At 35.2% G+C, this 25,912-nt stretch overlaps 4 protein-coding genes across 5 annotated transcripts; 2 read left to right on the top strand and 2 right to left on the bottom strand.

Annotated features, from left to right (window-relative positions):
* The first annotated feature begins 668 nt into the window (after nt 1-668).
* On the top strand, nt 669-8,429 carry LOC132276022 (uncharacterized). The gene is made up of 4 exons (XM_059777264.1): nt 669-1,084; nt 3,732-4,012; nt 6,252-7,223; nt 7,850-8,429. The coding sequence occupies exons 3-4, from the start codon at nt 6,569-6,571 to the stop codon at nt 7,903-7,905; spliced, it is 711 nt and encodes a 236-aa protein (XP_059633247.1). The 5' UTR covers nt 669-1,084; nt 3,732-4,012; nt 6,252-6,568; the 3' UTR covers nt 7,906-8,429.
* Nucleotides 8,430-9,051: 622 nt separating this feature from the next.
* LOC132276018 (guanine nucleotide-binding protein subunit gamma 3-like) lies at nt 9,052-13,812 on the top strand. Of its 2 annotated transcripts, none has more exons than XM_059777260.1 (5): nt 9,052-10,081; nt 11,479-11,531; nt 11,708-11,752; nt 11,829-11,873; nt 13,449-13,642. In XM_059777260.1, exons 1-5 carry the CDS (start codon nt 9,932-9,934, stop codon nt 13,498-13,500), a joined length of 345 nt encoding a protein of 114 aa, XP_059633243.1. In that variant the 5' UTR covers nt 9,052-9,931; the 3' UTR covers nt 13,501-13,642. The 2 variants fall into 2 exon arrangements, with proteins under 2 accessions (XP_059633243.1, XP_059633242.1); XM_059777259.1 differs by having other exon boundaries at nt 9,054-10,081; nt 13,444-13,812.
* Nucleotides 13,813-14,534: 722 nt separating this feature from the next.
* On the bottom strand, nt 14,535-17,642 carry LOC132276019 (RING-box protein 1a). The gene is made up of 5 exons (XM_059777261.1): nt 17,404-17,642; nt 17,190-17,240; nt 17,004-17,063; nt 14,987-15,058; nt 14,535-14,857 (listed from the first exon to the last, which is right to left on the bottom strand). Exons 1-5 carry the CDS (start codon nt 17,555-17,557, stop codon nt 14,820-14,822), a joined length of 375 nt encoding a protein of 124 aa, XP_059633244.1. The 5' UTR covers nt 17,558-17,642; the 3' UTR covers nt 14,535-14,819.
* A 4,635-nt stretch (nt 17,643-22,277) lies between these two features.
* On the bottom strand, nt 22,278-25,384 carry LOC132276017 (serine/threonine-protein kinase RIPK-like). The gene is made up of 5 exons (XM_059777258.1): nt 24,693-25,384; nt 24,434-24,569; nt 23,533-23,669; nt 23,311-23,434; nt 22,278-23,115 (listed from the first exon to the last, which is right to left on the bottom strand). Exons 1-5 carry the CDS (start codon nt 25,062-25,064, stop codon nt 22,541-22,543), a joined length of 1,344 nt encoding a protein of 447 aa, XP_059633241.1. The 5' UTR covers nt 25,065-25,384; the 3' UTR covers nt 22,278-22,540.
* Nucleotides 25,385-25,912: the final 528 nt, after the last annotated feature.

The following is a 25,912-nucleotide window of genomic DNA, read 5'->3' as shown; positions in this document are numbered from 1 at the left end:
ACTTTTTATTTTAAAGTTTTTTTCTTTTCCAGGATTACAGTCTAGAATTTGTTTAATTCATTGTTCTCAAATTTCTTTATTTATACTACTAACAATGAATTTTAAAAGTCAAAATTTACTCTGAAAGACAATTAGTGGTAACTTTTTTTTAACTGGACACCAGAGTATAGTGTAATTTCACAAAATTTAGTGGAGGGTGTAGGGATGGCAATGGGAGCGGGTTTGGGCGGGCGTACCCTCTCCCGCCCCCACAACGGTTTAAAATTTCCGCCCCCATCCTCACCCAAAATCGTAAAAACAGGAAAATTTTTCACTTCATTCCCGTAACCGTTTAACATTTTTATCCCTGCGAGTACCTGCCCGGCCTCGTTTAAGATTATAATTTATTTATTGTTAAAATAAATTTGTTCATTTTTTTTTTCCTCGTCCCTGAATCTTCTTCATTGCAACTTTTTTTTTTAATCAAATTCATTTAGTACTTTAAAATTGTTACATAGAATACTTAATATATAGTGAGAAATATATATATTAATAAAAGGTACTTAAGTAATTTGTCTATCTAAATTGAGTGGAACGGGATGGGACGACCTCCCCCACCCCCGCACTTTTATTACATCAAATCATTCGTGCCCAAATAAGCAAAATAATTCCACAAAACTGCCAAAACTGGGCGGGGTGGGAGGTTAACCGCAGAGACGGGTTAAATTGAATTGCCATCCTAGGAGGGTGTTCTATAGTTTGCCCATAAATACCGTCTGTTCCATCAACGAAACAGGTTGGACCTTGGTTGACGGACTTGATTGAAATAAAAACCCTAAAACCCCTAAATGGAGTGGGTTTAAGACATTCATCGATCTACCAGCGAATCGTGTAGAGGTCTTGATCTTCTCTGAATTGAGTTTGGATTTCAGCGATTGAGTGTTAATTTGATGGAGGGATTAAAGAAGGCGTTCCGTACAATTTCTCAAGACCCTAAATTGGTCGCTTCTTCTTTATCTTCCTCATTCGACAAACCTTCTTCCAGTGAAGGAGGGATCGCTTTGTCAGCTGACCATTCTCGAGTTCTGCTCACCAGACCTCCCAGGTATTTCCTTTCTCTCTCCGTTACAAGCCTCCATATATATATACATGTGTATGTGTTTCAGCACTATTTTCTATTCACTGCATGTAGAACTAATAACTACTGGGTTTCTTAATTTTATGCTATTCTGTTCAGTGTTCACTAGAATGTGTTGTCTTGTCATTGGACATGAATTCATTGTCTTAGTAATACTTGGATCAACGCCTACATGCACATTTTAATAATCTCCTATGAATATGCTCCCATGATTAGGTATGGCTTGCATCATTTAATCCATCAAATCCCAAGACAGTATTTTTTATTTATTTATTTTATTATTTTTTGTATGCTGGTCTATGAGCAGTTTGGATATGTATGACATTTATGTAATTTAATCTAACTGTATATTCTGAAAATATGGAAATATGGTATTTTCTTGCCTCACTATCAGGATTTGATGGATGATGCTTAAATTGGTTGTTAATGTCTTGGCGGGTTGGAGAGGGAGGTTTGTATTATTTAGAGGGTGAGAGAAGTGTGGTAGTGTTGCGTCTGTGTTTGTGGTGGAGTAAGCCTCTGGAACAGTATAAACAACAATTTGAAGGACTGGAAATGCTTGTGGTTGAGTTGAAGACAATGTTTGTGATCTCTTTATCTTTGGATTCTGGGGGGTTATTTCTACACTCTTGATCGATTTGAGGGAATATGGGTTGCATCCTAGTGGTGCTCTTGTTTGAATTTTCATCTTTTGTGAAAATGCATACTGAAAATAATTGTGAGGAGAATGGAAATACTACTAAGCTATACTCTTGGTGGTTTATCCAAGCGCCCTTTGATTATCTGATGTAATGAGTTCAGCAAGGCTTATCTAAGCTCTTTAAAGATTCAGTGTTGGTTTGGACACGTTTACTTCTTGTATTAAAATCTCCCTTTTGATTTCATAGCAAAAACATTTTTCTAGCATTTTTCGTTGACTAACTAAATAAAGGACAGGTAACATATTTTGAAATAATTTCTGGATGCGTGAAGGATTTAATTTTACCTTTGTCAAAAAGATGAGGGGTGGGTGTCAATAATAAATGCGGCAAGATTAACATTGACAAATTAGCTCCATGGAAAGTGGACAAGGAAATATTTGGAAAGGACGGATTTGGGAGGATCATTGTTAATTCTGCTAATGAGCTGAGCCAAGACGAGCTAAGTAGTTGGATGTTCGGACTTGACTTGGCAAAAGTGAGATAATCCTGGGCTTAACTCAAGCTTGGGTGAGCTTGGCGCTCGATCTCAACTTGCTTCAGCTTGTTAGCACATGGAAGAAGAACATGGAAGAAGAGTAGCAATGCTCTGAAGCTGAGAACAATTAGAGTTGATATGTGTTAGTTCTGCAGCAATGTTGGAGAAGAATACATGAACAGGTGGCAGTACCTTCTTTCTTTAACCAGAAATGATAGCCCCTTCAGTTTCTCTCTCTCTCTCTCTATCTATCTCTCCCTTCACTTCTCTTGCCCTTTAAAATTTCCAGGAATGATATGGTGATGAAATTTATCGAAAGTGGAGTCTAGAGCTACTATATTACTTTTAAATATATGCATATTTACGTATCGAAAGTGGAGCCTGACGACTGAAGATCTTATTATAGTACATGTAAAATAGTTTCCAAAAACATGGCTGAACTAAAAACCGTATAACTGAAAGATAGGCTTATTGTGGTGACCACCCGAGCTGTGCCTCTGCAGAGCTTAGTGTTGCTCAGGCTTGTTCGTTAAATAATCGAGCTTCTGAATTAGGCTTGAGCTCGTCTCCATAGCTTTAAAGATTTAACAAACAAGCTTGAACAAGTGGAGTCATGTTCTGTCAATGAACTGTCCAACTCTTTTTAGATGTAATCATTGTGATTCTAATTCTAATATTGGCATGCACAAGATGTGGATTTCTATTCTATTCAATTCAAAACCATTGTTAAATCCAACCCGACCGCATATGACAAATAACCCACCACATGACCAACAACTGTACTGTGGTTGGTCACGTGGTAATAAGTCCCTTGTACAAACAAACGGTTGATATGCAGAATGTTAGTGTCCATAGTCTTTGTAGATTCTGCTATTACATTTGGTGTAGGTTGTAGAAGCTTCTATTATTTGTAGGAAAAGAAGTCGTGCATTGGCTTTCTAGTTTTCTTACTTGGTATAGGGTTCTCAGGGTGCTACCACTTGCAGTCGTAGCATGGACCACCGAGTTGTGCTTGATTGCACTGGAAGGTGAACATGATATGGGTCTAGCACTAAAATTATGTACTGCAGTTTTGAGGGTTGAAAATCTAGTAGTCAACTTGCTAGATTGTTGGGCACATAAACAACAAAAATTACGTGACGTGACTATTGATGTGACGTGTTATAGTGGGTTTGGCACAATTTGCACGGGTCATTATCAGTTTTTGCCGAGTAAGTGTGCTGTTTGTCATATTTAGTCTGGTTGGGTTTATAGGATTCTAAAATAAATCAAAGCTGAGAACACTTCTATCAAGGAAAGGAATTTGCCCTCGTTCAAAATTCTCTTCTTTTTTGTATAGTAATTATTTATATGTTTTTTTTCCCCAAACATTTGTTCAAAAAGTGGCATGCAGCACGGTAAATATTCTTTTGATTGAGCTGCATTTATGTAATTGCAGGCGAGTGTTATCCCTCTGGACCTGCTCAAAGCTTTGTGCGGTTTGCTTTGTTGCCGGAGTAGTTGTTGGTTATACACTGAAGTGCCGTGTCCGACGCTGGGCTTCAAAACTTCTCAAGAGATTGAAGGATGATTAAGCCCACCTGGCCAATTGTCATGCTGTTTTGTTGATAATTCAATGTCATCCACGCATGAAATGTATCCGCTGCTCGGACTTCTTCAAACAGTTTTGTAGAGTGCTTGAAATTCTATGAGTTTTCAACTCATACACTCACTCTTTAGGTGATTTTTTGGTTCTTGTTACTTCAATTGTCTGCGCATTAGGTGACTTAGAGCGGTTTTGAGTCAGATAGAGTTCCATGCTTTACAGGGACTGTCATATCTGTTTTTATACATATGGACTTGTAAAATGAAATTTATACTGAAATGTTTAGCAGAGCAGGTAAATATGCATCCAGAAAGGTTTAGCAGAGGACTCTCCATATTTTCCCACCCCGCGCGTCCCTTTTAGCCTCACCCAAGTTGTAGCTTAAAAAAAAGTATACGTTCACTATTCTCTTCAGTTAATTTTAAAAAAATTATTTTTTTGTGTTCTAACTTTGCAGAAATTATTAATGAGAAAAAATCCAACATGAGTGAATCTAGAATAGGACTATTGGGGCAATTTTGAAACATAAACAGAACCTCTTTTTGCTGTTCTTGTAATAAACTCGGGCAATCACCATTTGATATCCTTCGAGTTGATTGGCCCTTATGGATTTGGAAAAGGCATCAGGGAGAATTACATAAGGATAGAGTACCAGCTGCAAGAAAACCTGTTACTCTTTCTTAACATCCTTGGTCATGGCCCATGGTTTGTTTCTAAAATTTGGTCTCTAGACTCTAGTGAAGGATTGCAACCAAGAAAAATATATTAGGGCATAATTGTAGTTTTAACCCTCTCATTAATCGATTTTAGACGTCATCTCTTATTTTTCGGCGCTAAAAGACTGTCTCTCTTCAAGTGAATAAAGAGCTATAACTAGAGGGAAGAGAGAGAGGGACACGAAACGAAGAAGAAGATAAAAGAGGGAATGGAACCCAATCTAATTGAAGAGATAGACGTCGTTTTGGAAAGAAAGAAAAATAAAAATTGGTAAGAGCCACGTAAAAATCGGACCTAAGGAAAATATATGGTAATACCAAATTGTGGGTCTCACAAGGGAGATAAGATTTTAATATAAATTTACTAATGTTTATGATAAAAACCGTTATTTTGTGTATATTGGGGTGGTGGGGGGGGGGGGGGGGGGGGGGAGAGAGATTCACTGCGAGAAATAAATGGAAGGGGAGGGGGGTATAAATGGAATCGAGCAAGGCTTAAACGCGAGTTGTCTTCTCTGCATGGGATTCTCTGAATCTCTCTGAAAGGGCTCGTCCGCTCTCTCCAATCATTTCTGTCCCAAACTCCTTCCTTCCATGGTCTTCTCTCTTCCTGTTAGCACCTGAACAATTAAGCCTCCGCCTCATCACAGTCACTTGTATATTCCACATCTCTCTTATCTCTATTCGTGTATATGTATTATATATCCACCTTTTGGGTTGTTATTTTTGTTGATTTGGGTGCTCAGATTTATGCGGTTTATGTTCTCTTCTTTTCTGCATGGTAGTATTGGATCCTCAGATTATTTTTTCTATTTTTTGTTATTTCATATCAATTGTTTCTTTGTGATATTTCAATAGCCATGATTCTCTTTTTTTGGTAATTATTTTTATGTTATTAGTTTAGTTGGATTATCTAATGGTGAATTTGGTGTGATTTCATTCAATTGTTAAACTTGTCCATTTTTGTTAGACTAACTAAATGGATGATCTAAGGAGGGTTTCATGGAGTCTTTCACGTGCACCCGCGAGTTTGTGGCTTTCAATCTGGAAATTTGACCAAAATGAGGTTTCTATTTTATTATTATTTTTTTTCCAAAAGAAAAAAAAGTTACTTATATATATATATTTTGTCTTAAATATTGTTGGCTAATGACTGCTAAATCAAATCTGCACTAATTGAAATATAGTTGTCTCTGCTCGTCATATCTTAAAACTATGCTTAAGAGATCTTTAGATTCTTAATGGTAGTATGTGCTTCTTGATTTCAAACACACCTCAACCATTAACAGCAATACACGGCTTTATTTCATATTTAGATGTTCCCATGAGAGTGATTGATATAAGTGACCATGACCACTTACTTTTTGATGCTTCATAGTCCAAGTATTGCCTCAATTGATTGGAATCTGATGTTGCTGATGGACTTTGAATTGATAGAAAAATATCTTGTAACCAAATTACCTTAATTTTCAAGTTATGTGTAGATTCTTAGTTTTGAATGTTTCATAAATGCATGTAAAACTTTGCTTAATGGTTGTCTTTATTCAACATCTAGTTGTTCCCATTAGAGTGATGATGGTTGAACAATACGCAACTAATTGTTTTGTTTCTGAAAATAATGCATGTAAAATCTCATGCTTATATGTTTTAAATACAGTGAAGAAGGTCGGATTGGTCTGGAATTAAACACTTTGAACTCAACCTTGGAACTCATCATTACTGTGGTAACCATATAGCAATGGATAACAATGGAGGATGTAAAACTTTGCTTAATGGTTGTCTTTATCCAACATCTAGTTGTTCCCATTAGAGTGATGATAGTTGAACAATACGCAACTAATTGTTTTGTTTCTGAAAATAATGCATGTAAAATCTCATGCTTATATGTTTTAAATAGAGTGAAGAAGGTCGGATTGGTCTGGAATTAAACACTTTGAACTCAACCTTGGAACTCATCATTACTGTGGTAACCATATGACAATGGATAACAATGGAGGACGAAAGGTGACGGGAATCAGGCGAATTGTAAGGCTGAAGAAAATTCTCCAAAAGTGGCAATCTGTCACTCTTCCCCAAAAGCGGAAGAATTACATCCGCGGCTGTCGAGCTCATGGGGGCATCTCGCCAGCAATTAGTAGGAGATTGAGGAGTTCGAATGTATATGGTGATAAGCATCCAGCAATGGATGACAATGGAAGAAGAAAAGCGACAGGAATCTGGCAAATTGTAAGGCTGAAGAAAATTCTCCAAATATGGCATTCTGCCACACTTCGTCGTCGAAAGAGTAAGAAAATCCGTTCTGGTCGAACTCATGGGGCCATCTCGCCAGCAATTAGTAGGAGGTTGAGGATTAGTGATTTGGATGAGGAAAGTTGCTACAGCCCTGAGCCGCCCCAAGGTGTTCCTAAAGGGTACTTGGCTGTTTACGTTGGGCTGGAGCTTCGGAGGTTTATCATTCCCACTAGCCATCTTGGCCATCCATTGTTCAAGGTGTTGCTGGAAAAGACCGAGGAGGAGTTTGGATTTGATCATAGCGGCGGCCTCACAATCGCATGTGAGACAGAGATATTTAAATACCTCTTAAAGTGCATAGAGAACCATCAGAAACATCAACCTAAACACGACGTGGGTAAGTTTTACTAATTTTTTTTTTTTTTTTTTTAATGTAACATGCTCATAAACATTCTTTACCTGCATCTCATATTACTCTGAGGGTGTCATTAGAATTCAGTTTCTATGAGCAGAGCTTTCTAATTACACTTTTTAGAACATTGTACATTTTAAAATTATGTTCCAATTGAATAATTTCAAGTGATAACAATGATTTACACCAACTAATTGTTTTGGTAGGGTTAATGAAGTTTTGGCATATATATGTTTTTGGATATAGGTCAATTTTTTTGTCCAGGAAATGGTTTTATAGGCTTATAGAAACCAATTTCGAGGTTTAGGGTTTTAGGGCTATCTTTGTATCTGACAAATGAGAAAATGAATGGAATTTGCAGCTGAAGTTGCAAAAGTAAATTTTTACTGGTTGCATCTCTCTTTTCTTTCGCGAAGATATGCCATTGAATTGTACTATATAACATTAAGAAGTCCTCTTTCTTTTTTTTTTTTCGAAATTGTTTATACATACTAAATTTCTTCTCTTGCTCATGCATTCGCCATCCTATTAATCAAATGGTGCTCGGCAATATCATTATCCTCTATTACTAATTCGCTTTACTAAACTCCGAAATTTTGGTGATTTTGCAGCTGGGACATGCGCAAACCATTGGAGAGTAAGTGAATATTCTGAGTCCCTGTTGTAATCTAAACCATTGGTGATTTTGCAGCTGGGACATAAAGGTCTCCACGCAGATTTTGATTATTAATTTTATTTTTCCGGCACTCTTTTTCTGAGTGGAAAACAGAGGTTTGGTTAGAATCTTTTACCGAGACTCAGCTGGCAAATGCTGTAGCAGTAACTCACCTTTCCTTGTTTTGTTGTTGAAGGGGTGACCTACAATATGCGTAGCATATTGTCTAACAGCAGTACTTGTATTGTAATTGATTTGTGGTTCTGACCAAAGATTGAGCGAATGTATATTTACATTCAATCATGAATGTTTTACCCAGGAAAAAAGAAAAAAGAAAATCATTAATGTTTAAGACCATTATTATCATTATAATATGCAACTCAGTTTGTGGATGGAATTGATAACAAAAGCTAGTGATACAAAATGACTGCACTGAAAAATGTCACTGCACAATTGTTGTTTGTTGTTTGCAGTCTTATAGCTGCTGAAAAATCTGCTTCAAATTGGCATTGTGAGGGAGGAGAAAGTATTGGATATCCCGGGTACCTAGAACATAGTACTCTGGTCAATTGTTAGTTTTTATTTTCTATTATTAAAGAAAATAGTAAGTATTTATTAACCGAGTTACTATATATTTGGTACCCAGAGTATTCAATTTCAGAGGTGTGTGATTTTGTCTAGGGCATTTGTTAGTATATTTGGAAGATCAACTATATTTGGAAGCACCGAATATAAGAATTAAAATTAGAAAAAAAAGATTAGTTCAAACTTTAATTTAAATTTTTAGCTAAATTTTCTCCAATTTGAGTTCCATTTTATTCATGACTTCTAATACACTTTATAAAGCTTAATCTAAAATTGGAGTAATTTGTGTGTGTGTGTGTGTATCCAAGCACTCCCTAAAGTAGTTTATTTTTTTATTTTAGGTTTTGTTTTGAAAAATAATATTTGTCTTCTAAATCGGTGTAAATATTGTTTACTTTACACAATTTCCTCTGATACTTCTCCCTCCAACGGACATGGGACGTCACACAAGGCTTAGACATACAGGCCCAAATTTTAATTGTATAGCAGGAATAAAAACCTTGAGGCCCGCAAGCAATATAGTATTGGATTGGGCCAAGGGGATATATAGTATTTGATTTAGTATTTTAGTATTGAAATGCTATGATTCGATTACACACGAAACCTGAATGTGTTAATGAAGTGTTGTCCATCATGTGCAGCAGTCACGTGTGGTGGAAGGAGGTACGGCGTCGAGTTTTTCGCCCTCCTCTCTGCAAACTCTGCCACCACCATAACACCACCAGACCCACGCTCTCTCTCTCTCTCCCTCCATAGAGACAAAAGAAGAGAGAGAGAGAATAATACACCAAGAAGTGGACATACAGATTACAGAGAGGGAGCTCCTACTTTAAAGTTTCCACATCTTACCTCCTAAAAAAAACTTTTTAAGGGTGTGAAATCAATATTCACACAGTGATCTGCACACACATGTGCTATCTTTTGTACAAACCACTTGCAGGCTTTTTCACCATCTCTTCTACTGCCAGTACCATTATTATTTTTATAATAATTATTAGTACTATTACCCGTTGAAAACAAGTGTTGTTCATATCCAGAGAGAGGGATAGATCAGACTCTCTCTCTCTCTCTCTCTACCCTAATTATTTTTGAATTCAATATAGTAACTCTCACTCTCTCTGCAATTCTAAACTGCTTTCAACATAAATCACTCATACACACACTCGCACGCACACACAAATATAGTACTAATAGCTATTTCGGTTTAGCAGAACTCTTTGGTTTGTTCTGGCCTGTAAATAATTATCCCCAATTTCCGTAACCCTAATTAAATTACTTCCTCTTTCTTCTTTCAATTTTATATTTATTTTTTATTTTTGCATTTCCATTACCACATTTATTCGTGGTTTCTACTGGTACTTTGTTTACTACTTAATGCATATGTTATATTGTAGCAATATTGTTTAACAATTATCTTTCAAAATAAGAATTAAAAAATAAATTTTGCTTAAGAATGGAAGTTTCTTCGGGCTGCTCTTCTTCGGTATCAACACTGTTGCAGCCGCCGCATCCCAAGCCGCCACTAGAGTATCCAGATTTGTACGGGAAGCGCCGTCAGCTGGCTAAGGTTCAGATTTTGGAGAGGGAGATCGGTTTTCTTAAGGTTAGCTTTTCAATTTTAATTGTTTGTATTTTTTTTTTTTCCCTCTGTTTTTGTTCTTCTAGCTAGTCATTATGTTATTTATTTGTGTTATTTTTCATTCATTTTACCTTTTTTATATCAAGTTAACTCCAAAAAAGAAAATTTTGATTAGGGTATAAACTCAATCCTCTGCAACAAAATTAATCATTATAAAAAAAATTGACATTTAATGAAACAAATGACTGAATCAAATAACTGGAAGTAGCAACCTAATCAACAAGTTTATGATTCATCTATGGAAATTAAACAATAGTATTTAATTAATCTAATTGTAACACCATTTCTTGGTGGCTGATAATAGTTAGTGTGTGCTAGCTGTAATAATGAGTTCTATGAGATCAATTTGAAGAGGCACATTCAAAAGGGACATCAATTTGGGTGTATTTTTAGCTTAATCTTGATATTTTTTAGTATATTTCAGAACCAACATTCGATCTCCCTCAAACAGCAAGGGAAGCTTGTGTAGACTTGCATTTTGTTGGGGACATGGAGTCCTAAGCAACGCTATTTCTTTTCCGAACATTAGAATAAAGCTCAGACCTCTCATTCTTATTCATCCCTCAATGGCCTCTTCCTTGCACCATATTTCCTCTGTATTCCTCAACCTTCCCTGGGCCGAACTTTCAATGTTACGTAAAAATAAAACAACTACAGAGTGCAATACATATATTAGGGGATTTAATCATAAAAAGCTGCTAATCTTCACCGTGTACTAAGAAATACTTTTGTATGTGGATTAAATTGATCGATTAATCACACTTACTCTGTTGTCTGCCCCATGGACAGTATCACTACTGCCCCCACTATGATGTTGTACATGAAGGATGAATTCTTTTCCTCTTTTCCCTAGGCAAGCATGAAGAAATGACAAGACAGTGTTCCCATAGTTCGCATAAAATGGAAACAGCGGAAACCAATTAGTGAGAATTGGTTGCTATTTGTCATATGATGAGTGATGCACAAACAAATATAGGTGACTACAAGTTTATGTCTATTTAGTACTCCCCAAACATTTAGCAGTGTTTCTTATTTTTCGTTCCATGTTAATGTAAATGTCTATTTACACTATTCTAATTTAAAAATGGTTGCTGCAATTAGATGATACTAGTTACAAGTGTACCGTCTTTCTAGTGGTATACAACATTAAATAGGATTTCACAAATGTTAGATATTACAAATGCATTCCCGGATGTGGTAGCAGAATCAATAATCACAAAGGGGTTGCTGCTTCCAATTTGACTATCATTATCACAGAAATTGCCTACTTAGATAGGGTGCGAGCCCAATTACTTGTGATTTCTCTCCTTCTTACACAATTCTGTCACAAAAATGTCAATGACAAATTTTATTGCAAGCAGGAGGAACTAAAATCCATTGATGGCCTTCAACCTGCTTCTCGGTGCTGCAAAGAGTAAGTGATTGATTTTGCAAATGTTTTATGTATCATGTAGTTAACCAATTATTTAATCTGGAAAGGAATTAATCTATGCAGTTTATTTATCTCTTTTTTCTCCTGGAATTACATGAGGAAATCTATTCATCTAGTGTTAACTAATGCAATATTAATTGGACTTAACAATTTGGTAGGGTTGCTGATTTTGTGGAGGCAAATACAGATCCTTTAGTACCTGCGTAAGTAATTCCACAACTTTTCCCTTCAAATTAGATAGAAGATTTAATCCTTACATTTCTCTTTTTCTTCAAGCAGAAGTCGGAAGATTCAAAGCTCATGTCGGTTCTGGAAGTTGATCTGGTACTTTCTTGTCATATTCTTATCTGTTCTGTATAGATTGAGTAGTGTTATTTGTGCCCCAGATTTGCAGCAAATATTCAATATTAAGAGGACAAAATTACTTCATAACCATATGCATAGAGCAGCAGCAAAATGGGATTAACCTTACCATTTATATTAAAATTTATGGAATAATCATTATCTGAGTGACAAACTTAATGTGTTCCATAAATTGAGTTTCCGCTTTATTGTTACTGTTGAAAAATGATCGAATTACTATTGGTACTTGTAACTGTGGTTGTGAAATAACCATACAAATCGTAATTGTTCTCTCCTTTACAGGAAATTGGTATCTTGATTTATATCTTTGACCTTATAATTTGTTTGTTAGGTATCATTTCAATATGTCTTTGTATGTACAGTTGCTAATTGAGCTGCTAAGCAACTGTATTACAGGGATTGAACATGAGGATGAATCTAAAAGTTTGATTTATAAAATCCTTAAACTTACAGACATGAGACAACTAAATATTCATAGCTTTTAGTATTCTTCTTTTAGATAATTGGTAAAATGGTGTTTTTGTGTATTAAATGTTCAAAAATGGCAAAAAAAAATTACTTACAAGGACATGAAAAACTTGAATTATCAAATACTTGCTAAGTGAATTATCATCTATCTCATTGCAATCTCTTGTTTGGCTGACTGTGACACTTAAAAAATGGTCCAACCAATTTTTTTCAGGCGAAGGGTCACAGTTAATAAAAAATGAAAGAGGTTTAGGATCATTTGCAACCAAAGGTCCCAAACTCGTATAATGAAAAAACACTCTAGAAGCTACATTAGGTTGCTCTGCTTTTTGAACAATTAAAAAATTGAAAATTAACTGTATTCATGATTAAAATAGAACTATGTAGTAACTAAAAGTATAATGAAAAAAAAACTCTAGAAGCTACATTAGGTTGCTCTGCTTTTTGAACAATTAAAAAATTGAAACTTAACTGTATTCTTGATTATAATAGAACTATATAGTAACTAAAAGTATAATGAGATCTTTTATGGAGTGTGCAGAGGGATGGACACAAACTGTACTAAGTCATCACATGCCATCTTATTTTTCGCTGTGTACTAGTTTGACCTACGTAATTCATGAGAGACAATACGGATTAAGCTTAAAAAGAAAATGAATTTCGTGAGGCATTGATACCTGTGTTCTTGTTTGAAGCTTCCTTTCGCTAGACTCTTGTACTCTTTCGTAATTATCCCTTCCTTCAACAGGTTAGCCCGAAGAACAATATGTTCTTAGAAAATCCAGTTGAGGTGGGATGATGTGCATTTATACGGTTTTTTGCTCTCTATTTCAATCGATAGATTTGTGAAATCTTACTCTGTTATAAGCAGTGATCCAAAATAACTGACAGTCTATTATTCTGTCTCTTAATATAGTGTTTAACTGACCATTCAGCAAATCTCAATGAGAAATATGTATTACTTCTTTTTTTTTACCATCTTGCCTCTCTTTACAGTCTGAGCCGATTACTTTTGGCTTAATGCAAATGCTTTGTGTATAATGTGAGTTTCCTTGGCATGCAGTGCAGCAGCCTCCTGCTTCAACTTCTCATGGATTTGCTCTTATGGGTGCTGTCCTGATTTTAAAAAGCCAAACTGCTGCGACTGCAATTTATGCAACTGCCATTCATGTGTCTGTTGTTCGGTATCAAACTGCAAGTGTTGCTCCTGCCCTCGCTCCCAATGCTTTGGCAAGATCTCATGCAGTAGAAGCTGTTGCATATTACCATGTCCTTCCTGCCTACATTTCTCTTGCAGTAGATGGACATGTTCTTGTCCTGATTGTCCAAAGTTACCCTTGTTTTTCTGTTGTACAAAAAAATGTTGCTATCCTTGCTGTTTCTGTTATTAGTATATTTATGCAATGATCCCATATGGAAGCTTTTTCTTCAAGGTGTATATATATATTTTCTTACGTTTTTATTTTTTATTTTTTTTTGGATTAAATTCAACTCAAACATGTCTAGACTCTTGATCCAAACTACTTAGGGTCGACTCCTTGGGTTCCTTTAATCAGCTCGGTGTACAAATGTTGCAAATGAACTGTTGATTGCACTCACTCAATCTTCGACAGATAGGATGTGGGGGCATGACCTTTACCACTCGGATCGTGCCCGATGGGATTTTTCTTTAACTAATATCGTCATTAGCCAATGTTGCTTATAACTCCATTTTTAAAAAATCACACAAATCCCATCAACTTGGTGCAATTACAATGACCACCTAATGAAATCAATATCGCTTATAATTGAACCATTTTTAGAAAAATACCATGTGCTCTTTTCCATCAGAAACTATCATCTACTGAACTGATTTCTCATTAGCCGCGTCAACATAATGGATGAGTTCTCCGCAAATTACAACACCTTCGAGATAAACTTCTCCAATTTCCCTTTCATTATGAGATTATTTCAGTAATGGAAATTAACCCAGCTAATCAGGAAAAAACAAGCCCACATCCTTGAGAGTAGCCGTATATACATAGATTTTTTTTTTTCAAAGAGTCAGACAATTGCCATAACTATTTAAAAAGCCATCAATCAAAACCAAGTACAAAGTAGACCAATATATCAATCATGATACAAGAATAACCAACCATCATGAAAAACAAGGCATAACAAGTGTCGTTACCCACAAAAAAAAAATGTGGGAAAATATACTGATTAATGAACAATGTTCCTAAACAAAAGATCAAGAAACTAACACTTGTACTGAGTGCACATTCAATCATAAGTCCAGGTTGCACGTAAAAATTGTTCCTCGTCGATCTTCTGGACAAAATATTTGAATACAGAAAATACTAGAAGGCATATAGAAAGAGATATGGGTTCAAGTTTTCCACTTGAAATCAGTACAGCTGAAATATAGAGGCAGTCCAGTTCTTGAAATGCACAGTGGTTTTAGTGACCATACTTCTGAAATTCCCACTCGCTGTTATCTGCACAAAAAAACAACCACAAAAGAAATGAAAAAATGCATCACCAAACAACAAAAGAAATGAAAATATTGCATCACCAAGCAAGGTGATTGATATGACAAAAGAAAGAAGAGGGCACATAAGATTTACCTAGCGGACAAACTTGACGAGTCTTGAGCCATCTGCTGATGCAGTGGAAGTGAAATGCATGGTTGCAGACCCCTGCAAGAATTAGGAAACAAGTATTGCTCAAGAATTCTCAAAGTGATCATTCTTCTACGAATTCGATCCAAAGACATATATTTCTTTTTCCAGTTCCAATAGACCACAAAACTCGATGACCGATGGCCATTAAATTGAACAAAGAATTGGACCGCAAACATCAGCACCTCAAGAAATCATCACAATAAAAGGTTCAATGTAATCTGAAAGAGAGACATATTAAATTTTTTCTACATGACATTCTAATTCTAAAGAAGTATTACCACATTAACTGAGGCTACGACCTTATAGATTAGAATGAAAAAATAGGATTCATGTATCCGACCCCAAGTTGTTGGGAAAAGACTTTGTTTATTATTTGCTAACCGTCGTAATATGTTTGTAATTATCTCATATTAGGCGACAAACATTAAAAAAATTATAACAATAATCATCAAAACTGTCAAACTACGGCTACATAGTAGGCTGCTAGTAGCCAAAATAGCATTTTTACAAGCTTTGTCGTTATAGTAAAAAAAATTATTGTCAAACATAACAAATCAAACTGTGAGGCAAAATAAGAATGAGACCTCATTGTTCATTCATTGGAAGAGGAAGGAAAAAAAGGGGAGGTGGGGAGGCACAATAAATAAAAGATAAAAGATTAACCCCCCCCCCCCCCCCCCTTTCACATTTACTAGAGAGGGGAGACCTCAAGAACTAAGAGGATCTTTTGCCGTACTTGGTATCCTCTTGAAGAGCCTTAGAAACACTAGACTAGAGTCTTTACAAAAAGTATACCACCTCGACCTCCCAAGTTTAGATTGACCTCAACAAGACCCTGATGTTGCAGAATCCATGATGATCCCAGTATTGCCACACTCACTCTGTCTCTCTTTTACAAATCAGCCTTGACTTCCACCTAGTGTAGTTTGCTTGGTACCTCCATTGCATTACAGGTAGTACATCCATCCGTATTCATTGTCAAACACCCACAATTCACACATTGTATAATGATTTCAATATTCTTTGATGACATCGTTAAAATGCTTGATAACTTCTAAAAACAGATTGAACATTACTGAGGCATTCGAAATTCAATGAATATAACCCACTAAGTGAAAATATAACCCACTCAGATAAAACATTACTGAGGTATTCGAAATTCAATGAATATAACACACATCATTACATGAAACTATAACCCACTAAGTGAATCATATCAAAACTGAAGAAGCCTCCATTAACAAGTTTAAAAAACCATACAGGAGCTTTTTTACCACACCCTCATACAGTGCAACTGCTAGTTACTAATTGTACAATACATATTAAATTTTGAACAACTATACCTAATTAATAGTACTGTTATAATCAACTAAGTTGTTTTAGGTATGTTGTGAGTTTCATGATCTAGTTTCTCTTACTGCCCTACATAAAATTTCATTTTTTTAGTTAATAAAAGTTAAACTTAACAACCGGGGGAAGAAAAAATCAACTACACAATACCTATTAAGACAAATTCAGCTCCTTCTAACACTGACTAATGACTAATCCCCCAGGTTGTTATCCCCAAGAACAAGGTAAAGAAAAAAGAGAGAGAAGATACTTCCAGGACTGGTCTGTAATGCTTAAAAACTCAAAGTTCTGCAGCACAAAATGAAATTGTTTCCCATTTATCGCTAATAGCATGGTAAAAATCATCATTCATAATAAACCAATGATCCACAAAAACAGCACCTTCATAAAGCAAAAGATTAACTAGCAGTAAGACACCTGATTCACAGATTCACCCGTTTTTAAATTATTAATCCCTTAACAACTTTTCAATAGCTGTCCATAACAAGGACAAACATGTGAAAAGTCCAATTTTCTCTACAATTTTAGTTGAACATAATTTCTTATCCCTTTTCAATTAAACAACAACTATAACAGTGAAAGGCTATTAATGCTTAGAGAAGATGCATACCCCAAGCAACAGTACATTCCTCGCTGGTGGCACTCGCTTGGTTAGCTTGGCACTCGATGCCTAATCAAATCACCAAATATATCCCAGAAAATAACCATTAAATCAGGGGAAAAAAAATAGTACCACAATAAACAAAGGGTTAGAAATCAGGATCAATAAGATCAAATCAGGAGAGATCAAACTCACAGAGATCCATGATATGGTTCCTGCAAATCGCACAGTTATCCACGACAATATCTGCATCCACCAATTAAACAATATACCACCAAATTATTACATGAATCATTCAATTCAACACATACAGATACACCTACATACACACATACAGAGAAAAAGACACAAATATGGAACATAAAAAATATAAAGAAAAAACTAGGGTTAGGGTTAGGGTTTAGAGTACCCCAAGCCCAAAGAGCGACAGCGTTCCACTTTTTGATCTCGAATCGCTTAGACTTCTTGGATAAGGTTGTTACAGCGGTTGAAGAAGACGGTCCAGCGCCGGACGAACCCTCGCCTGCGGGAACCATAGTCACGTCTGAGTCCAGAGAAGCCATGACTGTCTCTCTCTGCGTCTGTGCCGGAGTCTTGTCTCAGTAGTTGTGTAGGATAGTCATGAATGGACTAATATGTAGGCTGGAACAAGCATAAAAGTCGGAACCAAACGCTGGCTTTATGGTTGGGCCCTAAGCCCAAGGCCCAATCGTCTGTAAACGAACGGGCAACAATCATGTCGACATATTTTGTCATGTGTCGACATTTGAACAATCAATTTTAAGACGGGTGCGCCTTGTATGACTTCATTACGAGGAAGATACTGCGGATTTTAGTTCACGGCGTACCCGATTTGGATTGAATTGGATCGATTTAGTAATATTTTGAAATTAATCTAACTCAATAATTTTTAAAATTTTAAATTTGATTCAATTTAATCACAATCTAAATCCAACCACATCATTATAATTCGGATCAATTCGATTTAATCTTTTATGACACGACATCAGGAAATTGAATGTTGAGCTGGAATTGGATGATCAACTGTTGGGTTATGAGATTTTTTTATTTGGCATGGTAAAGTCTACAATAAATTTGTATTTTTATATATAAACATATACAACATATTAATAGCAGGTTGGTTCAATTCAGATTAGTTTAGTTTTTTTAAATTGTAATTCGTGAATCAAGCTGATCACCACCATTTTTTAAATTCTAAATTCGTAATTAAATCGATTGCTAAATATTCCGAATTAAATTATATCGAATCAAATTAAAAGTTTAAGAGTGTAAATGTGCATCCCTAATTCAAAATTACTATTAAATATAAAAGAAAATCGACACGAACAAATGATTTTTCTTGTAGCAATAAAAGTTATGTAAATAATGTCAAATATAAAATCTTGCTAAAAAGTTATCCCAAGTCATTTCTTGATGTTGTATTATTTATGTTAGTATATCTGTATAACATGAAATAAGTGAGGCCTTTATTGTCTCTTGTAGAATTAACTGTTTTGGTGTCTAGGATCAATTTACGACCACATCAATCAAATCTATACGAACTGAAAATACAAATCCAGTTTTAACAAAAGAGGGAAAAGGATCAAAGGCTGTGTGCAGTTTAGGCATCTCTTCTACCTTTTAAGAGAGGTTAGGGTTCATCAATGTCCTGTAAAAAGTAGAACGTACAAGTATATAAATTTCTTGTTAATAAAATAAAAAAATAATTTATTTATGACATTTGAAAATTTAATATTCCTACCACAATATATTCTCAGCAGGCTATACCATTAAAATAAATAAATAAAAACCCAACAAAATTTCTAGTCTAGAAAAAGTTAGGTTAGCTAGCTGCCCAATTTTCAGTCTTCTCAGAGTATGCAATGAACGAAAGCTACCCTTAAAAAATAATAATAATAAATAAATAAAAATCTTGGGATACAAATAGACAATTGGCAATAATGCAATCCCAATGGTACCAACTACCAATATTATATTCACACACACACATATGCTTTCACGTAAACGGCCTCCATGTAATATTCCTAATTTTAAAAGGATAATCCTGATATTTATTAGATTGTTTACATTGTATTTATTTTTGGTTAATTGTTTATTTGTTTAATTGTTGTTATTTGTTTTATTTATTTAACTGGCGATTTGCTTGTATTTGCATTATTTGAAATTGTTTATATTTGCATAAATTGTATTGAATTAATTATTAGATAATTGTTTAACTGATGTAATTTAGTTGTTTTAATTGAATTAAGTTAATTATATTTAAATTGTTTTAACGTGACTGTATGGAGGCATATATATATTTATATTAGGGTTTTAGTTACACGGATGTAGCCGACTTAGGGTTGGTTTTGTATTAAAATTAGGGTTATACTAAAGCCTATAAATACAGTATTATACGTTGGTTTAGGGTTACACAGAAAACTCTATTCATTGATACATATACCATGAGACAGAGAGATACAGAGAGTGAAAACTGGTAAGGTTGACGGAAAGGTTTAAGGATACACTGGACGGAGTGCTTCTGGATTGAACCAAGAGCACTTGAGATTTAGAACAGGAGTCTCGAACGTGGACAGAAGCTTCAGAGACAGTGGTTTAGAGTTTCAAAACTGAAACTCATGGCAAGTCTTGTTCTGCTCTATCTCTTTAATCAATGTTTCAATTTATGGAATTAAACCTGTTCTTGGTTATTTCAAAAAGATAGTAATAAAACTGTAACTTTGTAACCTTGCTCCGTTGTGTAGCAATTTGTTTTCAATTCAAGTTTTGATTGTATATCATTGTTTTATAATCAATCTGGAACTGGATTAGACCTTAAAACATGTATCAAAAGTTACTACAGAGAACTGGTACTCACAGGAATCGGAGAAGACAACGAAACGGATGGAGGCTGCTAAGGGAAAAGAGAGCAGGTTCTTAAAATCCCTTAGAGCCGGCTCCTAGAATGTTGGAGCCGGCTCTTGGCATTATGGAGCCGGCTCTAAAGAGCCTAGAGCCGGCTCTGAAGAAAAGAAGAGCAGGCTCTTTAATTTCTAGAGCCTGATCTCTCTTAAAACGTCTAGAAACTGTTTTTATGGTTCGTTTGGCTGAAATTGAATTTTCTGGAACTGTTTAAACCTACTGAATGTTGTAATTAAGTGTTTGAGACTTATAATAATGTTAAGAAGCAAGCTCACATTCAGCTATTGAGGATGGGAATTAATCCAAGATCAAATAGAGGACTCGTAGGTGGATAATTGAATATTTACATTAAACCGCTTACTGTTTTAGCAATTTGTTTTTCTGCATGATCTTAAATTATGAATCATGTTTTCAGCTGTGTTAAGAGCATATACTGTTTAAATATATGTGCTCTTAGATGAAATTAACTGATGTTTAAAATCTGTCATACAATGCATCAGTTATGGTACTATATGGAGAAGTAAATTGTATAATCTTAGTTTATCAATTTAAAGGATTGGAACTGGGATTCTAAAATTGTTATTGGATGAATAATTTAGTTATACACATATTAAACTGTAATTATGGAAATTTTGAAGTATGATTGATTAGCATCTGATACTGTTTTCATTAATTATGTTAACTGGAGGAGCTAAATGTACAGTCTTTTCATTTATATAAAGAACTGTAATGAGATATCTAAATGTTATATTGGATGCATAAATTGGTTGTGTACATACTAAACTATATTTATGCTTATTCTGGGATGTGGTTAATAAATAATTATACTGTGTTATTAACTACGTAAACTGGAGGATGGTATGTGCCGGTATGGGACGGTGTCATACTAGGTACGGATTAGTTCAGACACTAAGTCCTACCTAAATTTGGATTAAGGTATGGATTAATCATAAAGATTAAGTCCATCACCTACATGTGTCATATCAATTGTGAATTGAATGACCTACTATAGTTTCAGGATGGATTTGTTATATATATATCAGACAACTACACAGATGGATGATATTCTGTATTAGGAGGAGTACGGACTTTATATATCTATTATATGTGTCATGGTATGAGCTTGAGTCTCAGGACCATGGTTAGGGCGCGTATATCGCCTAGGATGGATAACTGGACATAGGTGTTGTTCCCTGGTAGGTCTAGGTACTCATGCCCACCTTCGGGTGCGTATTCACATGTTGCCTTCTATTCAGGCTGAGATGGATCTACTGGATTAGCTAGCGTCCTATAGTGTGTACTATATACATATATGGACTACTCTAGATATTGTTAAGTCTTCTTAGGATATATCTGCGTATCGGATTACTGCTTGGATTGTAGTAGATCAGGACTTGCATGTGGGCCTGACCCACTCCTTTATTTTTCAGGTGTTCGTCAGTTCCAGGGTTAGAACTTGAACATGCAAAGCAGATACAGATATTCATTCCTCCGACTATATAGGAATCTTCTTTATGTTAGTTTTAGATTTTATTTCTATTATTTCAGTTTCGGTTTGAGAATCTTTAATAAGGGGTCCAATAGATGGATTCCCGAGTTCTAAACCAATGGAGTTTGGATTTAACAGATTTCAATAATTATATTATTTTAAGGATTTTCAAGTAGCATTCTTTCAGCTTATTATTTTTATTTCTTATTTCATCTTGTATTCTGTATTCAATTACATATTGATTGTTTGATATTTCCCTCGGGTTTGGACTTGGACCTGATCAATCCGTGTCTCGGATCCGAGGGGTATCACATCTATTAATGTCTCTCTTACAAAATGTCAACACTTAGGAAATATCCATTTCCGGTTAATCATTTTTTTGGCACTTGAACATTTCATACTAAAATTGTATTTGTATGGATAAAATTGTAATCTCTGTTAAGAATTATTATTTTTTCAAACAAGCAGTCGTCCATTTCTTTTCCTTCCTTTCATATTGTTTCATACATAAGAGTAAGACCATATCATTTGTTCAGTGGAAACAAACCCAACCACGTGATTTAGTGGTTTCTTTCTTGAAACAATGATCACATCGATCTGTCATAAATTAATTAATGTCATACAATCACCAACAATATATATATATATATAATCTAATCAGAAGTTAGGCAACTGGTAACATGTCACCGATAATCTCTCAATGTAATTTGTACTTCTTAAAACTGCTTAGCTGTATCAGATTAAGTTATAATTCTTTTCATATTTAACATTAGTTGGTGCTTGTCTAGTCTAATAATGACGAGTCACCAGTATTAATCAGAGGACAAAAAAAGTTTTAAAAAGAAGGAAAAAGTACTCATCAACAATCATCATGCATCTTCTTAATTTTGTATCTTGTCTTATGAGAAATCAGACCGTTTACTGAAGGTACATTACAAAATAAAATAAAATAAAATAAATCATTTTTTTTTTTTTTTGAATGAATTAATTAGAAAGATCAACATGTCCCCATAATATTGATCCTTACACTCGAGCCTAGAAATCAAGTGTGTCACACTATGCAATTCAAAACAACCATTGTGTTATGAATCTCTCTATCTACAATGTTATTAATTTACAGTTGTATAACCAGTCTCTATGCTCTCTTAAATCTATGGTGCACCGGAGATCTCAACTCGTTTCTGATATTTTGGTGCAGAGCAGTTTCTGAATATATGGTTGTGGATTTCGGTGACTGAATCCGATGCCTATGTCCATGTTGCAGCTGCTGATTTCGGTGATGGTGGCCATTTTCTTTCTTGGAAACCTTTTGAGTAGCTTCACCTTCCTTAACATGTTCTTTCTGCGAATCATTATGATCAGTTGGAACTGTGTAAACAAATGGTCCTACTGGAACATCATCGTCAAAGTCCTTTAGAGGTTCCAAAGTCTTGACCACGTTAGTCATGATTGGTCTAAGCTTAGGCCGGTGGCTCAGGCACTGATAAGCCAATGCAGCTGCCTTCTGTGCCCCCAATTCCGAGTACTGCCCTTCGAGTCTAGGGTCCATTACCCTACTCAGCTTTCTGGAGTCCTTCAGTAGAGGCCTTGCCCACTCTGCTAGCTTTTGTTCTCTGTGTGGACGGCTCTTGTCCACCGATCTCCTTCCCGTTAGAAGCTCCAAGAGTACTACTCCGAAGCTATAAACATCACTTGCCGATGTCAAGTGACCTGCAAAATGAAATTTGTGAGATTCATATATCATCAATATGATACTTAATTTGCATCTCTAAATTTTGACATTGCTAGACCTTATAGTCTAACCGAGAGTTTATGCATTGGATGAGATTAAATTTCGACAATGCTCGACCTAATACTCTTCGAATTATATGTATATATAGGAATAAAACTATATAACCAAATTACCAGTCAGGATGTATTCAGGAGCAGCATAGCCATGAGTGCCCATAACTCGTGTGGACACGTGTGTGTGATCTCCTTCTGGACCATCCTTTGCTAGTCCAAAATCTGAGAGCTTGGCAGTGTAGTCCTGAAAATTAAGAAGATGAACAAGATTCAATAAAGGTAATGTTATGAAACCAAACTAAATATGTATATGGGACAAATTAAAGATTAATGGTAGCTTACGGAGTCTAGCAAGATGTTTGAAGCTTTGAAATCCCGAAATATAACAGGTTTTTGGGCTTCATGGAGGAAGGCAAGGCCCTTTGCAGCTCCAAGAGCAATTTTCATTCTGATGGACCATGGAAGTGATGCTGAATATCCTGTGCACCAGGAGAGAAGTAGACATTTAATCAAATAAAACTAAATTTATCGAAAAAAATATAAAAATAAGAAAAATAACCAAATCAATTAAAAAGTGACCGATATATATATTGGTGAAATGACATCCATCAAGACTCGCATGAATGTTTCTAATGATTGTTTTTTTCTTAGCATTGTTTATGGCCATCCATGTCATGAGGTTTGGTCATTAGGTGCTCTGAGCACTTAATATCGAAAATGAGAATTCATTTTCAAGTGTCATTTGAAGGCGGCGGAGGACATAAATTAAACTATCGAAAGTGTCCACCAAATTAAGTGCTGTCATATCTAATAATGATGTGTTAATTGCTAGCTAATACATGATTAGTTAACTCTTCAACTAGAGGTAAGTGCGATCTGTCTAATTAAGTAGGAATGCGTGCAATATAAAACCTACATCTAACAACAATTCTCATATATATATATATATATATATATGCAAACAGCAATGTCAACTATATATGGGAAAAAGTCAAGTCATCCGAGCTTGACCTTTTCTTTTTCTTGTCGATTGATGATATTTATGTAAATGGAGAACCAACCAAAAGTACCATTTTAAAATCAACAAATTGCCTGGATTGTATATTATGTTTTTGTATTCACACATTATGTTAAAGTGCAGTGAATGTTTCAAAATTGAACCATTTTCAAGAATATATATATATATATATATATATATATATGAACAGAAAACTGAATTAATGAAAATTAAAGAGAATCTTACTTCTAAATAATTGATTCTCTAAGCTGCCTCGCGGCATGTATTCGTATACCAATAGCCTGTGCTCTTCTTCACAACAATACCCAATCAGCTTCACAACATTTGAATGTCTCAATTGCCCAAGAAATATCACTTCTGTCTGTCCAAAGAGTAAACAAAATAAATAAATTGGATAAAACTACAGAATTAGTCATTAATCATGAAAAAATTAGGGAAAACATTATTAAGAAATCAAGGGTATTTAATTTGAGTAAATACGTACCAGCCACTCCCTATGACCTTGCATGCCATCCAAATCCAGTAGCTTGACAGCCACAGGCTGAGCCTTCAAACCAGGCCTAAGCTTGTCATCAATGAAGCCCTTGTGCACTGGTCCGAACCCGCCTTCACCAAGAAAGTTGGTGGGTGAGAAGCTCTGTGTGATCACTTTCAGCTCCGCCAGCATAAACACATGAAGATTTGATCCGGCTAAAGAGATGGAGAGGTCCCCAGAAAGCGTCGAAGAGCTAAAATCCGATAGAGAGAGCCTCTGAAATGAAGACTGTTTCGCCACCGCTCTCTTGGGGGGCTTGATCTCACTCTTGCAACAGCTCGGGAAGAAAGATTGCAATGAGATCATCTTCTTTACTGTCATTTTGTTGAATTTTCTCGAGTAAAAGCTTAAAAACTCTTCGATCTATTGTTGTTCTAAAGGGTTAAACAAATTTGACGAGAGATGAAGAAGAAAACTAGGAAATTGAAAGGGATGGAGGAGTTGTGAAAATGGAGAATGGTTTGGAGGACTTTAAATGGAGAGGTGAGAACCTAATATTCAAATGACCAACTGCTATTTCTTAGAGGGATAGAGAGAGGTGTCCAACACCTTCTTCATATCATGATATGGCAAGCTTTATATATATACATATATATACACACCGTGTTTGATGATATGTATACAACAGTTAATTCCTCCACCTCCGATAGTATATGCATATGCATATATAAGATGTGGGATGTCATAATATGAATATTATAGGTGGTCCTAAGTCTACAAATTTGGTTGAATGAAAAATGACTTAGCTACCCCCCATTGACTTTGATTTTTGTGGTTTTGGAATGATTTGTTAGCACAAGTTGCTTCCGGCCATACTTTTTAAAATATTTCATACGACTAAAAGACGAAAATTGGTTATCAAATTAATTTGACTAATTTGTTTCTGTATTGACAAATAGGATAAATAAATTATTTTTCTTGTTGGATGCCTCTGCAAGGAATGTTGATACATTTATTCGCATGATGATCTCATATGCATGGATGAATTTAAAAAGAATAAGTGGAATAATGCTGTCTTGAATATATTTAACTCTCTCTTTTTCGATTCTTTCTATTTAGATTGAGAATCACTTTTTTTTATTATTAAAATTATGTGTAATTTGCTTGCATTTTGATTTTGATTTTAATTTTTTATTTTATTTTATTTGACATATAAAGCCTAAGGCACT

The sequence above is a fragment of the Cornus florida genome, unplaced genomic scaffold (assembly GCF_030987335.1).
Source record: "Cornus florida cultivar Cherokee Brave unplaced genomic scaffold, ASM3098733v1 CherokeeBrave_3.0.0_Hap2_Chr10, whole genome shotgun sequence".
Classification (NCBI taxonomy): Eukaryota; Viridiplantae; Streptophyta; class Magnoliopsida; order Cornales; family Cornaceae; genus Cornus; species Cornus florida.
This window is presented reverse-complemented; position numbering and strand designations above follow the sequence as displayed.